Below are 14,716 nucleotides of genomic sequence, written 5' to 3'. Positions count from 1 at the left end.
AAACACTGCCCCCACACACACACTGCAACTCTCACACACACTGCCACCCTCACATACACACTGCACCACTCACACACACACACACTGCAGCTCTCTCACACACACTGCCCCACACATACACTGCCCCCTAACACACACACTGCAACCCTGACATACACTGTACTCGCAGACGCATTTCACCACTCACACACACACTGCACCTTTCACACACACTTCACCCCTAACACATCTCCTATGCCCTATATCCGAGCAGACCCCAGGTAAGTTGTCAAACTGTTCTTAAACGGTTTGACTACTTACTCTGGGATGGGATCCTGGCACTACTGGCGCCATAACTACTACACTGAGCTGTAGTGGTTATTGTGCCTGGATTATTTATTTAAATAATCCACAAGTGCCCCTCCCGAGATCAGGCTCTGGATCCGCCACTGCCTGGCACCCAGACCACTTCATTGAGCTGAAGTGGTCTGGGTGCCTATAGTGGTCCTTTAATAATTCCTCAATTAAATATGACATTTACATATGTTCCAACATTTCAAATGAACAAAGAGTGACACGTTATATATATATTTTTTTTGTTGGGGGGAGGGGGGAAGTGGCAGGGAGCAGGGCTACCATGGGAGATTTTAGGTGACTTACAAATAACAATTAATGCAACTGCAATGTAAGTTATAACAATGTATCTTATTGACAGACTAAAAAATATTGTTGTAGTTTAAAGACCCATTACTGTGAATAATTGTATAAATTTAGACACACCAACAATATGGAGCTCCTAGAAAAGAGGGACCAACGAATAGAGAACAGCGAGACAGGGGAGGGGGATTTTGGTAAAAAATAGGGACTGTCTCTACTACGTAAGGGCATTTGGGAGGTATACATTTATAAGCTGAAGAAAAGAACAAACAAACTGTAATTTGTTTTCCCTCTAATTTAAGTGTTCCCTGATCCAGCAACATTTTACAATCAGTATTATAAATTTTAAAAAAGATAGTATATATACATAGTTACATAGTTAGATAGCTGAAAAGAGACTTGCGTCCATCAAGTTCAGCCTTCCTCACACCTGTTTTTTGCTGTTGATCCAAAAGAGAAAAAAAAAAAAAAAAAAACAAACCCCAGTTTGAAGCACAATTTTGCAACAAGCTAGGACAAAAAATTCCTTATTGACCCCAGAATGGCAGTCAGATTTATCCTTGAATCAAGCAGTTATTACCCTACATTGAAAGATTATATCCTTGAATATTCTGTCTTTGCAAGTATGCATCTAGTAGCTGTTTGAACATCTGTATGGACTCTGATAAAACCACTTCTTCAGGCAGAGAATTCCACATCCTGATTGTTCTTACAGTAAAAAAACCTTTCCTTTGCCTTAGACGAAATCTTCTTTCTTCCAGTCTAAACGCATGGCCTCGTGTCCTATGTAAAGTCCGGTTTGTGAATAGATTTCCACACAATGGTTTGTATTGGCCCCGAATATATTTGTATAATGTTATCATATCCCCTCTCAGGCGACGTTTTTCTAAACTAAATAGGTTTAAATTTGTTAACCTTTCTTCATAGCTGATATGTTCCATTCCTTTTATTAATTTTGTAGCCCGCCTCTGCACTTTTTCTAGTGCCATGATATCCTTCTTTAGAACAGGTGCCCAAAATTGCACAGCATATTCAATATGTGGTCTTACCAGTGATTTATAGAGAGGCAAAATGATATTCTCGTCCCGAGAATGAATGCCCTTTTTCATGCATGACAATACCTTACTGGCCTTGGCCACTGCTGATTGACATTGCACATTGTTGCATAGTTTGTTGTCTATAACAATTCCCAAGTCCTTTTCGTGTGTTGTTATCCCTAATTCGCTTCCATTAAGGGTATACGTTGCTTGTGTATTCTTTACGCCGAAGTGCATAACTTTGCATTTTTCAACATTAAATTTCATCTGCCATTTGAGTGCCCAGTCCTCCAGTCTATCTAAATCCTTCTGCAGCAAAGTAATATCTTGCTCACATTGTATTATTTTACAAAGTTTTGTGTCATCTGCAAACACTGAAACATGACTTTCAATGCTGTCTTCAAGATCATTTATAAAAATGTTATACTATATACTATAGTATATACTAATACTATATACTAATTATATACTATAGTAAAGTCCTCACTGTAAATTTGAAAACCCTGGCCATCTACTGCCTCTATCCCAATATACACCTCCCAATCCACATATAGAGCTGCATTCATGGATTGGGCTACAAAATATATATATATATATATATTTTGAGCTGGCGGCCATGTTTAATTGGGGCAAGGTGCCCTCAGTTTAACCAGAATATGGATTTTTTCCATGCTCTATATATATATATATATATAGAGCATGGAAAAAATCCATATTCTGGTTAAACTGAGGGCACCTTGCCCCAATTAAACATGGCCGCCAGCTCTTCTTTGCCTTGGGGGGGATTGATAGGTAGAGTTTTAAATGCTAGAGAAAGCAGCCGATACATAAAAAATGGTCTCTCGGTATCTGAAGCAGCGGTTCATAGGGCTCCAGAAACATGGCTCCTGAATTGATAGCACACTGGTCTATGGAACGATTTCCGGGGAATCTCTGGGCACGTCACTTCCGGTAGTGATTGTGCTGGCAGCTGCGTAGACATGGCAGCTTTTTCAGGTATGTATGTCAGAGGCCTTCCAAGCGTGGGACTGTAGAGCATTAATAATAATAATAACAACACAGTGTACTGTAATAATGCCAGATACAGGGGTTACTTCCTCTAGCAGATATATATTCGTAATTAATAACCTTTCATGCTCCAGCTGGTATGAGTTCTGCTTCTCATCATGCCCAGCCAGCCATTTGGCTGAGTATAATAATATTGGAAATCCAAAGCAGACACCTGGATCTGGAATTTGGCAATGGACCACCTGCCCTGTTTCTTCCATGTGTGGGTTAGGGCAGCATGTCTGTGTGTAATGCAATTCAATTAATTTGCATTTTCAAGGCATTAAATACATGTTAATAGATGTAAGGAATGTCCAGTTCCTCATTTATATATTTAAGACCCCTTAGCTAACCTCTAGTATAATCTTTAAAACGTAAAGAAGAAGGTGTATATATAATGATATATAAGTGGTTCCAAAACATTTTTGGGGCAAGGTGGTAAGCGTTTACAATGCACACCTACTTGTTGAGTTTCATTACTAGGGACAGGCAACAGCTAAACTGGCACTGGCAGGTCTTAATTACCTGGTGGGTGTCACAGTTTTAATGCTGACATTTATTTAAAATGCATACAGACTGAACGTAAAGAGACACTATAGTCACCAAAACTGCTTTAGCTTAATGAAGCAGTTCTGGTGTACAGGTCATCCCTCTGAAGTCTTGCTGCTCAATTCACTGTCATTTAGGAGTTAAATCACTTTTGTTTCTGTTTTATGCAGTTCTAGCCGCACCTCCCCTGGCTGTGACTGACACCGTCTGCATGCAAAAGAAAATGGTTTAAATTTAAATGCAGTGGTTGCAGGATATTAACAGAGCAGTAGATAAGAAATTTTAAACTAAACAGAATTTGCAATAAAAGGTACTCTTTACACAAAGTGTTTAGAACGGCTGTGCAAGTCACATGCAGGGAGGTGTGACTAGGGCTGCATAATTAAGCAATTTAAAGGGATTCTCCAGTGCCAGGAAAACATTTGTTTTCCTGGCACTGCAGGACCCTCTAGTGCCCCTCTACCCCCCATCCCAAGTTGCTGAAGGGGTTAAAACGAAAGTGACTTACTGGAATCCAGCGCCGATGTCCCTTGGCGCTGGGCCAGGCTCCACCTACGCTCCTCCTCCGCCAAAGTCAGTCGGCGGGGGAGACCTAATGCGTGAGCGCGTCTGTCGGCAGGAGAGACCTAATGCGCATGTGGGGCAATGGCCACGCACGCGCATTAGACCTCCCTATTGGAAAGCATTGAATAATGCTTTCCTGTGGGGATTTCAGCAACGCTGGAGGTCCTCACATAGCGTGAGGACGTCCAGCGTTGTTTTAAACCACTTTTCGTGTTCTATGAACTCGGAAGTCTCCTCTAGTGGCTGTTTATGAAAACTGCAATAATTACACTTGCAGGGTTAAGGGTAGTGGGAGTTGGCACCCAGACCACCTCAATGGACAGAAGTGGTCTGGGTGCCTGGAGTGTCTCTTTAACTCCTAAATGGGAGAGACTTGAGCAGTGAGACTGCAGGGGCATGATCTATACACCAAAACTGTTTCAATAAGCTAAAGTTGTTTTGGTGACTATGGTATAATTGTAATCCTGAAAAATTAATGTTTTATGGCACATGTTGAGTTGGTTTGTGGCACACCAGTGGAGTGCTGGTTGAAAACTACTGGTAAATATTATATTTTTAGCATTCATATTCCATTAAAAAAAAAAAAGACACATTTATATATTAGATGTGCAAAATAAAATCTTAGTAACAAATTATAGGAAGCAAGTGTTAAAATTCACAGTATTCAATCCAGAGATAATATGAAACAAAATATTGAATCTGCAAGTTACGAGTTCGTGGTCAGTCTTTTTCAATTTGCTAGACGATACAGACTAACAGAGCACATCTGTTTGCCACTAAAAGGACATTAAAATACATTATTTACCCAGTTGTTTTTGACTAATAACATCTGACGTTTTGGGAAAGTAACAGAATTGTTTTTATTGTTTAATTATTGTTTAATGTAAGATGGCATTATTATTCTGTAGCTATGTAATAGACCAGAGTTACAAATGAATGGACTTTTAAGCTTTAGAAAAATATAATACACTCTATGCATATCTTTTGCAGACCATTAGGAGACTGCTTAGAAGGAGGGGAAATGCAATGTAAAGAATTGATGCTAGAGGAGGCAGTTGGTTACCTTGAGGAATTAGTTTTGTAATTTAACTAGTTTCCCATGTGTTGACTTCAGATTAACTGACCCGTTTTATTTGTTTTTACAGAAATGGGTGTGATGCCTGAGATTGCTCAGGCTGTGGAGGAAATGGATTGGCTGTAAGTATACAGTGTGTCATGACAAACATTCTGCCACATGCAGTATGATTAGAAGCAAATTCTATGGCAGACAATTCAGTGTCCAACCCACTAAAATATTGTAAGGATATATGTGTTTAATTGGTAACATAGTTAGGAAATTGCACACCCAGTGGCATATTTGATAACCCCAATGTAGTAAATTATGTTTTGGTTTATTCCTACAGAGTTAGACACTGTAAACGATACTCTGTTGACAAGGTATTGTGGGGAATGAGAAAATGCAAATTGCTGATTAACCCCTTCAGGACGGAGTCAATAGTTCACGTTCTGATCAAAACAAAATGTAAACAAAAACTGGAATTTGCGCTATATGTCTGTTCACCCGTAGTTCCCCTCTTTCATATTAAATGCACCCACACTTATATATCATTTTGTTCAGGGGAAACAGGGCTTTCATTTTATATCAAATATTTATATATGAAACATAATTTATTATGAATAAAATTAAAAAAACTGTGAGAATTTTTTTTTTTTTTTTAATTTGTAGTTCCGCCTCACATTTTAGCTGTACATGTCATAATACTGTTAGGTTTTACTGCAACAAAAAGCACATATTTGTAATCAGCGATGTCTCACGAGTACAACAGTACCCCCTATTAACAGGTTTTATGGTGTTTTGGAAAGTTACAGGGTCAAATATAGAACGTTCCATTTTCAAATTGAAATTTGCCAGATTAGTAATGTTACCTTTGAGACAGTGTGGTAGCCCAGGAATGAGAATTACCCCCATAATGGCATACCATTTGAAAAAGTAGACAACCCAAGGTATTGAACGTGGGGTATGTTTAGTCTTTTTTTTAGTAGCCACTTAGTCACAAACACTGGCCAAAGTTAGCGTTCATATTTGTTTTTGTGTGAAAAAAGCAAAAAACTAATATTTGGCCAGTGTTTGTGACTAAGTGGCTACTAAAAATGACTGGACATACCCCATTTGCAATACCTTGGGTTGTCTACTTTTGCAAATGGTATGCCATCATGGGGGTAATTCTTATTCCTGGGCTACCATACGATCTCAAAGGCAACATAACTAATCTGGCAAATTTCAATGTCAAAAAAATTAAATGCAAGCCTTATATGTGACTCTCTAACTTTCCAAAACACCATAAAACCTGTACATGAGGGGTACTGTTATTCTCGGGAGACTTCACTAAACACAAATATTAGTGTTTAAAACAGTAAAACATTAGTGTGTAAAACAGTAAAACATATTACAACAATAATATAGTCCATAAAAGTGCCGTTTGTTTGAAAAAAATGCAAAAAACTTCACTTTAACTTAAAATATCATTGTTTTAATAAAATTTACCAGTTTTAAACACTAATATTTGAGTTCAGCGAAGTCTCCCGAGTAAAACAGTACCCCCTATGTACAGGTTTTATGGTGTCTTGGAGAGTTACAGGGTCAAATATAGTGCTTGCGAATGAAATTTGCTGCACTTTCTCCCTGTGTTGTCAGGCATGTCAATCAAATTTTAATTAATCAAATGACATAATTATGTTAAAAAATGACTTAAAAAATACGTAGAATTTTAATATATATGCATTTATAGGTATTTAAATTCTACGTGCATACTAATGTAATCTTTTATGTAATTATATGTATTTATCTCTATATATATATATATATATATATATATATATATATATATATATATATATATATATATATATTTGCGGTTATTTGCATTTTATATATAGATATATATATATATATATATATATATATATAGAATGTCATTCTAAGTGTATTATGTTACCAATATATATATATTAATAGCAAATTACAGTTAGAATGAAATTACATATGCATATATAATTTATTTTACATTTTGTTTCAATATTTTATTTATTTATTTTATTTATTGTAATTAGACGTATTTATATATAATATATGTGTATATATCTATTATATATATATATATATAATATATATACATATATATGTAACGTCATTCTAAGTGTATTTTAATATTAATATATATACTAATATTAATATTAAAATACACTTTGTCTGACGTTACATATATATAATATGTATATATATATACATATTATATATATATATAAATACTTTTAATTTAATTTTACACATGTTTAATACATTTTTTTTACTCTTCCTACCAGCAGGGGGACTGTCTAATATTTTAGACAGTCCCCCTGCTGGCAGATCCATAGCCAGCTATAGGGGGCCATGTGATCGCTCTTTGAGAGTGATCACATGGCCCCCGGGGGCCTCATTTGCCATGGGTGGGCTGCCTGGGCTGTCAGGCAGCCCCCCAGAAGAGGATCGCGGCGGAGGTAAGTAGCTGCGATCTTCTGGGGGCTTAAGCCGTTACGGCGTTCTATGCCGCCGCAATGGCTTTAAAGCCGCGACGGCATAGAACGCCGTAACGGCGTTAACGAGTTAAAGGGACTCTCCAGTGCCAGGAAATCAAACCCGTTTTCCTGGCACTGCAGAATCCTGCAGTGCCCCCCTCCCTCCCATCTCATGTTGCTGAAGGGGTTAAAACCCTTTCAGTGACTTACCTGAATCCAGCGCTGGTGGCCGCGCGCACGCATTAGACCTCCCCATAGGAAAGCATTATTCAATGCTTTCCTATGGGGGTTCAGGCGAAGCTGGAGGTCCTCATGCATAGCGTGAGGATGTCCAGCGTCATTTAAAACACTTTTTGTGTTTTAAGAACCCGGAAGTCCCTCTAGTGGCTGTCTGATAGATTGATAAAAACTGCAATAATTACACTTGCAGGGTTAAGGGTGATGTCACCCAGACCACTCCAGAGGGCAGAAGTGCCTGGAGTGTCCCTTCAAAATAGCCAGACTGGATTTATTTTCATTAGGTTTTTTGGCTTTAAATGAACACTATAGTCACCAGAACCACTTCAACTTAATGTAGTGGTTGTGTTGTCCATAGCATATCCCTGCAGTCTTTTCAGTGTAAACACAGGTTTTTCAGACAGCCACTAGACGGTGCTTCTTGCACTGAATCTATTTTAGTCCAGATTTTTGGGCTTTAAATGAACACTATAGTCACCAGAACCACTTCAACTTAATGTAGTGGTTGTGGTGTCCATAGCATATCCCTGCAGTCTTTTCAGTGTAAACACAGGTTTTTCAGACAGCCACTAGACGGTGCTTCTTGCAGCACTGACGGTCAGCGTCTCCATGCTCTCCATGGAGATGCCGAACATTCCCTAGAGAGATTCACTGATTCAATGTATCTCTAAAATGAAATGCTTATTGGCGTTTTAGCGTTTAGCCTGCCTTGTGCAATTGCCTCCCAATGCGGGGTGTAAAATATATTTTCACAGGGAGCCACAGGGTTCCGGAATACAAACTATAATACATGCTTGTGTTTCTGGCACTAGTGTTGCTTTAACTTAATTACCTTTAGTTTATGCTGCTTGTGCAACAAATTCTGAACATGTATTACTTTGAATTAAATTTCAGTGGTTGCAAGTTCAGGTTTTTTTTTTTTTTTTTCCATCAAGGTATAAGTAATTTTATTGAAAAAATATAAACATTGTACAAACTAATTTTCTTAAATTAGTTACTTTTTCTGTTCTCCTCGACAGTCTTCCTACGGATATTCAAGCAGAATCTATCCCACTAATCTTAGGTGGTGGGGATGTGCTCATGGTAAGTTCCATTTTATGTTACAAAACTTGACAGTAGTTGATCAAGAATTTAAAAATGAGTTTACTGAGATTTAACTAAAGTGTCAACATCATCTATAGTGAGCAACTTGCTCAAGTAGTTCAATTGTAAAGAAGATAAGAGTTTGCAAAAAGCTGTACAAGATAGCAGATCTGAGCAGCAAATTTGTGCTTCTGAGCTTTCTCTAAAACAAAGCCTTTAAAACAAATTTTGCTACTAATACACAACTACATTTGTAAGACTTTGTGCTCACTCTGAAACTAGAGAGCATTAACCTTGTCATTTGGGACTTGCTTTTTGCAGCTTAGTGTTGTTTGAGAGGCAGATGAAGCAGTTGATTACCTGCCCTCTGGATGCTGGCAGCAACTAGTTGGTCCAATTCTCCTGATGTAACTATAGGCGAGACAGGAGGTCAAGGCTAGCATACCACCCAACAGACCTCTAATTCTGGAATATCTAGACTACACGGAGTAGTGTCCAAAGGGAGGGTGGCGATCACGCTTGTTTGCTACTTTATCCACAACCCATGAATGTATGGCATTCGGTCCCTCTTGATGTTTTCTACCTGCGCAAATCAGGCCCCCAATTGGAGTATTGGTTAAGTACCATGGTCTGTTCCAGGGTCTTGACCTTGTCAACACAGTTGCCATCAGTATTAGGCTATGTTTTTGCAGTCTGATTGCATTGTTTGTTCTCTTTCTTTAGTTTTCTTTTGCTTTTCCTTCTACTTTCATTATTGAATGGCTAAGCATGGTCTTTCCCCCACTTTTATAGCTTTCCATGTGAGCCAGCTGATTTTTATTGCTATATACCATTTATAGAGGTCCTTCAACTTTCATGCTACTCTTTTATTTTTCTATAAAACCAAGGTATACATATTGCTGCTGAGAAATTACTGTTCACTTTGCTTTTTATGCACAAATATGTCGTCTGAATAACCTTTTGTATATACTTTAATAAACAATTATATTAATACATTTATGGTGGAGTGTTGATGCAGTCTATACGTGGATGAATAGTGCAGTGGTACATGATGCAAGTGGCACTTAGATTTGGCACCTTGTGTGTTGGGTTGCTGTTAAGTGATGTTGAAGGATGTTGGCACCAGGATGGTGCAGTTCATGGTGGGAATTGGGTGCACCGATGGTGGTATGAGTTATTGTATCTTTGTGCTGTTAGGAGTAGTGGCTTATATTTGTTTAGTGAGATTGCTGAGGATGGGCCTGTAATAGAATAAATGGCAAATTTAAACATTTTTCTTACCCATTTCTTGTAGGCTGCAGAGACCGGAAGTGGAAAGACAGGGGTGAGTAAATGTACAAGTGACTTGCATTGCCTATTCAAACGTCTCCTCTTGATCCTTTTCTAGTGTTAAATATATCATTGTTCTAGAAATAAACAAATGTTTATAAGATATGTTGATGTTAAATGGATAGTCTTGCAATGAAAACAGGGCCTTTTTTGAGGACTTTCTCTGTTTACATTCCACCCACTTCTGCTAGCAGCTGCCAGGCAAACGCTAGACTAAGATAGATTACGTAATTAAATCTATTTCATGTCTGAGGTCAGCTTGCAAAGTGTGCTGACACTGGCCCTTGTGTGTACATCACGTAATTCTCTATGAAGGATTTGATTGGACACAGATTATCACAATTGATCATCTCACAGTAGTATTCACTTTTATTAGCCGTGTATTCGTAGATCTCTTCACATTTGTCTTTTTTACTCTTGTTTAGGCTTTTAGCATCCCTGTTATCCAGATTGTGTATGAAACACTCAAAGATCACCAGGAAGGGAAAAAAGGAAAAGCTTCTATTAAAACTGGCAGCACAGGTAACGCCACTTTCACGGGGAGTACAGTTACTGTGTGTTTATATCGGTTTATAGTATACACTGAATCGGTACATGGATTATTTTCTGCTTAGTGAAAGAAATACAAATAACATCCTATTGAAAGGGAAAGTACAATTAAGGTTGATTTCATATCAGTCTTGTTAACCCGTGAATGAAGTCGTAACTACAATTAATCGATTTCCCTTCCATTAATGGATATGGTTTCTAAAATTTAGGTTATTGGTATAGCTTTTCTAAGACTGGTACAGTACATCCACTTTGCCTTTTTATTACCATAATGGAAAAATCTAACACAAAATAAATTGCTTATACAGTGATCTTTTGGCCATTTAGCAGTAATACCTAACATTTATGACTTAATTACCACTTTTTGATTCTATTAAAATGCCATAATAGATATGTTGGATCTGGTAAGCTATGATACACTGACTGAGTCCTGAGACGTCTCGTGGATTTAAAACTAGTTAGATCTTTGAATATTTACATTGTAGTTATGCTTTATATTTCATATTTTAGGCTCTAATTTAAAGTTGCACTGTCACCGTTGCCAGTGACGATGAGTAGTTAATATATATTCTAACACTATGAAATACTCCTTTTTAATATAGGGTTAATGTCATGTTTTGAAAACACTTTGACAGTTTTTGCATAATGCCTAATTGCACATTTTCCTATAAATCTGTTCGATAATTGCTCCTTTCTTTTCTAACCAAACACTTCTAGGATTTGTTGTTGCTACATTCTTAGTTTTTCACCTTTTGACATTACTCATTAGCTCCTTTGGCTTCCAATATTATTTCTATGCAGATGACACGCAAATCTACCTGTCCTCTCCTGATCTCTCCCCGTCCCTCTTGACTAGTGTCTCTGACTGCCTCTCTGCTACTTCTAACTGGATGGCTGCCCACTTCCTTAAACTAAACTTGACCAAAACTGAAATTCTGGTCTTCCCTCCTTCAAGTGTTGTTACTCCTGTGTCTGTCTCCCTCCAAGTCAACGGTGCTACCATCAGCTCCACCACGCAGGCTCGCTGCCTAGGTGTTCTCTTTGACTCCGACCTCTCCTTCAAGCCTCATGCTCAGTCTATCGCCAAATCCTGCCGTTCCCATCTCAAAAACATTGCGCGCATCCACCCCTACTTAACGCCTGATGCGACTAAGGTGCTGGTCCATTCCACTGTCCTTTCTAGGCTTGACTGCTGTAATCCGCTTCTCAGTGGTCTTACGTGCTCCCAACTTGCGCCGTTACAGTCCATAATGAATGCGGCAGCGAGGCTCATCTTCCTGTCCGCCTGCACCTCCCATGCCTCACCCTTCTGTCAGTCCCTTCATTGGCTTCCTATAAGATATAGAGCTCAGTTTAAAATTCTGGTTCTTGCTTTCAAATCTCTACATAATGCTGCTCCCACCTATCTATCCTCCCTTATACACAAGTATGTCCCGTCTAGGCCCTTACGATCTGCTGAAGACTTACGTCTATATTCTGTCCGTACTCCCACCTCTGATGCTCGCCTTCAAGACTTCTCGAGGGCTGCACCGTTCCTGTGGAACTCACTTCCCTCTTCCATTAGATGCTCAAAAAATCGTTAAAAACCCACTTCTTCATAAAAGCGTATCAATTGAACTGTTAGTGGCTCCTGACTGATTCCTCTTCTGCAACTGTCACTAGTCTAATACTATCCTTACCTTTTGTGTCATTTTACCCGACTCCCTCTAGCATGTAAGCTCATTGAGCAGGGCCCTCAACCCCTCTGTTCCTGTGTGTCCAACTTGTCTGGTTACAACTACATGTCTGTTCGTCCACCCATTGTAAAGCGCTGCGGAATTTGCTGGCACTATATACATAACATAATAATAATAATAATAATAATAATTACTTTTTTTTTTTTTTCTCTAGTCCTGAATAAATGGCAGATGAACCCATATGATAGAGGTTCAGCCTTTGGTAAGTGCCCTTCATGTAGCTTGTATCAATTTAATTTTTTCTTTCAATGTTTACATGTTTGTTACATTTTTCAAAACTTTATAATATTAAAATTGTTTATTTCTATGAATTATTGACCAGAGTATCTAACACAATTTACTTCTGTTTAGCTATTGGGGCTGATGGCTTCCTTTGCCAAAGCAGAGAAATAAAAGAATGGCACGGCTGCAGATCCACACGAGGTGTTAATAAAGGTAAATTCATATTTGCTCAAAATTATTGAAAACAAGAACCAACCTTGGAATATGAAAACGTTGCAAGGCAGAAAAATGTTTCCTTTTTATAGTTTTTCAAAGTATGCAGCACTGAAGTGGTATTTGTGCAAATGTTTAGGTCAAATTAGATCAGGTAGCAAAAAAAAGCACAGATTGTGAAAAAAGAATGCTACGAAAACATGGTATTTATGTCTAGAGTGGGTTTCTGTGCCATGAGTTTTCCCGAGTAGTTTTCTCTTATTTTTCATGCCAAGGCACACATTCTTTGAGAACAAAAACCGCACTGAAGCTGCCTAGACATTTCTTAGGAGCATAAAAAACTAAAAAACATGTACAGTAGTGTAAAGATCCAAATGTAATCTCCTACTGTTATCGAGTTTCTACTGATAGGTTGAAACCATCACTTACATCCTGGATGAAACTGGAAATGAGCTGAGTGGGGCAAAGGTTTAAAAATAATATCAGGAAGTATTACTTTACTGAGAGGGTAGTGGATGCATGGAATAGCCTTCCAGTTGAAGTGGTAGAGGTTAACACAGTAAGGGAGATTAAGCATGCGTGGGATGGGAATACGGCTATCCGTACTAATAAGATAAAGCCAGGGACTAATGAAAGTATTTAGAAAATTGGGAAGACTAGATGGGCCGAATGGTTCTTATCTGCCGTCACATTCTATGTTTCTATGCTCACTTTAATATCCACACCGTTGAATCTGTTCTGTGTGCACACCTTTTTTAAAAAGTCACGGAAACGCGAGCAAAAACCTCTGTTTGCTCAAAGCAAAATTCCACTTATTTCTCACAATTTATTGTGAAAAGGGCACTTATTTTTTATGGACATTGCATGTAAATCGCAAGTAAATTACTTGCAAATATAAGTTGCAAATAAAGTCCATGATTCAGCTGCACGGAGATTGCAAAATCCATGGTATTTTCTACCAGATCTAAATCGTGGTTATGTATAAATGTTTCCTACAGAAATGGACATTTTACCATGACCATGATTTAATAGTTTTGGATAGACTTTTAAAGTAATTTATTATTATAAAAAATATTAAAATGTTGATATCTTTTTGATATATTTACTTTTGAATATATGTGTGTGTGTGTATGTATGTATGTGTGTGTGTGTATATGTATATGTGTATATATATATATATATATATATATATATATATATATATATATATATATAAAATTTGAAAAGCTTAAACAATAATATTTATATCAGGGCTTGACTTCTAAGCAGCATGGTATAATGGCACAAGTGAGTTAAAACCTAGCAGGAAACATTCTGTGTGTGCATAATCCAGAGGGCAAAGTACTAAGCTATTAGTTGTTCGCTCTGTTTGTGGTTTGGGATGCTCCTTACTGTTATAAAGTTATTGCAATATTATATTTTTTGAACAAGTCTCTCTCTAATACGAACATGCCATCTCTACTGCTTTAACAGGAAAGTACTACTATGAAGTACATTGTCACGATCAGGGCTTATGCCGGGTTGGATGGTCTGTGTCACAAGCTTCTTTAGACCTTGGTAAGTTTCTTGTTTGTATAGTAGGATATATTATTTGTTTAGGTTACCTTGGTGCCATAGTCATTATACAATTATGTATCTGAAACAAAACTTTCTTGTATTGTCTTTTTTCTTTCTTCATACTTTGTTTCAATTCAATAGTTATCTGTCTACTTTTCTTTAACCATACATATAAATGAATTGATAGTATAATATTTACCTAAAAATGTATTATTATATTAACAGGGTTTTTTTTTCTGATCCTAGTTTAGTAATTAAGCCCCATTCTGTGTTTCTTCCTCCTTCCTTCCTTGCAAGTGTCGATATTTATTTATAATTTTTTTTCCCTGATGGTGGTACCTTAAGCCTAATTGACATAGGCTTTATATTTCTATGGCACCCTCTGTTTTTAACTGCAAGGTA

The 14,716-nt window shown here is 37.6% G+C and overlaps 1 protein-coding gene across 1 annotated transcript in view; it reads left to right on the top strand.

Annotated features, from left to right (window-relative positions):
- The first annotated feature begins 2,599 nt into the window (after positions 1–2,599).
- Positions 2,600–14,716, top strand: part of DDX1 (DEAD-box helicase 1) — a 28,294-nt gene continuing 16,177 nt past the window's right edge. Inside the window, exons 1-8 of the mRNA XM_063442145.1 lie at positions 2,600–2,669; positions 4,979–5,030; positions 8,645–8,708; positions 10,003–10,032; positions 10,463–10,559; positions 12,477–12,524; positions 12,674–12,757; positions 14,231–14,314. Coding sequence (XP_063298215.1) covers positions 2,654–2,669; positions 4,979–5,030; positions 8,645–8,708; positions 10,003–10,032; positions 10,463–10,559; positions 12,477–12,524; positions 12,674–12,757; positions 14,231–14,314 — 475 coding nt within the window. The 5' untranslated portion in view covers positions 2,600–2,653. The remainder of the gene's footprint in view (positions 2,670–4,978; positions 5,031–8,644; positions 8,709–10,002; positions 10,033–10,462; positions 10,560–12,476; positions 12,525–12,673; positions 12,758–14,230; positions 14,315–14,716) is intronic.

The sequence above is a fragment of the Pelobates fuscus genome, chromosome 2 (genome assembly GCF_036172605.1).
Source record: "Pelobates fuscus isolate aPelFus1 chromosome 2, aPelFus1.pri, whole genome shotgun sequence".
Lineage (NCBI taxonomy): Eukaryota > Metazoa > Chordata > Amphibia > Anura > Pelobatidae > Pelobates > Pelobates fuscus.
This window is presented reverse-complemented; position numbering and strand designations above follow the sequence as displayed.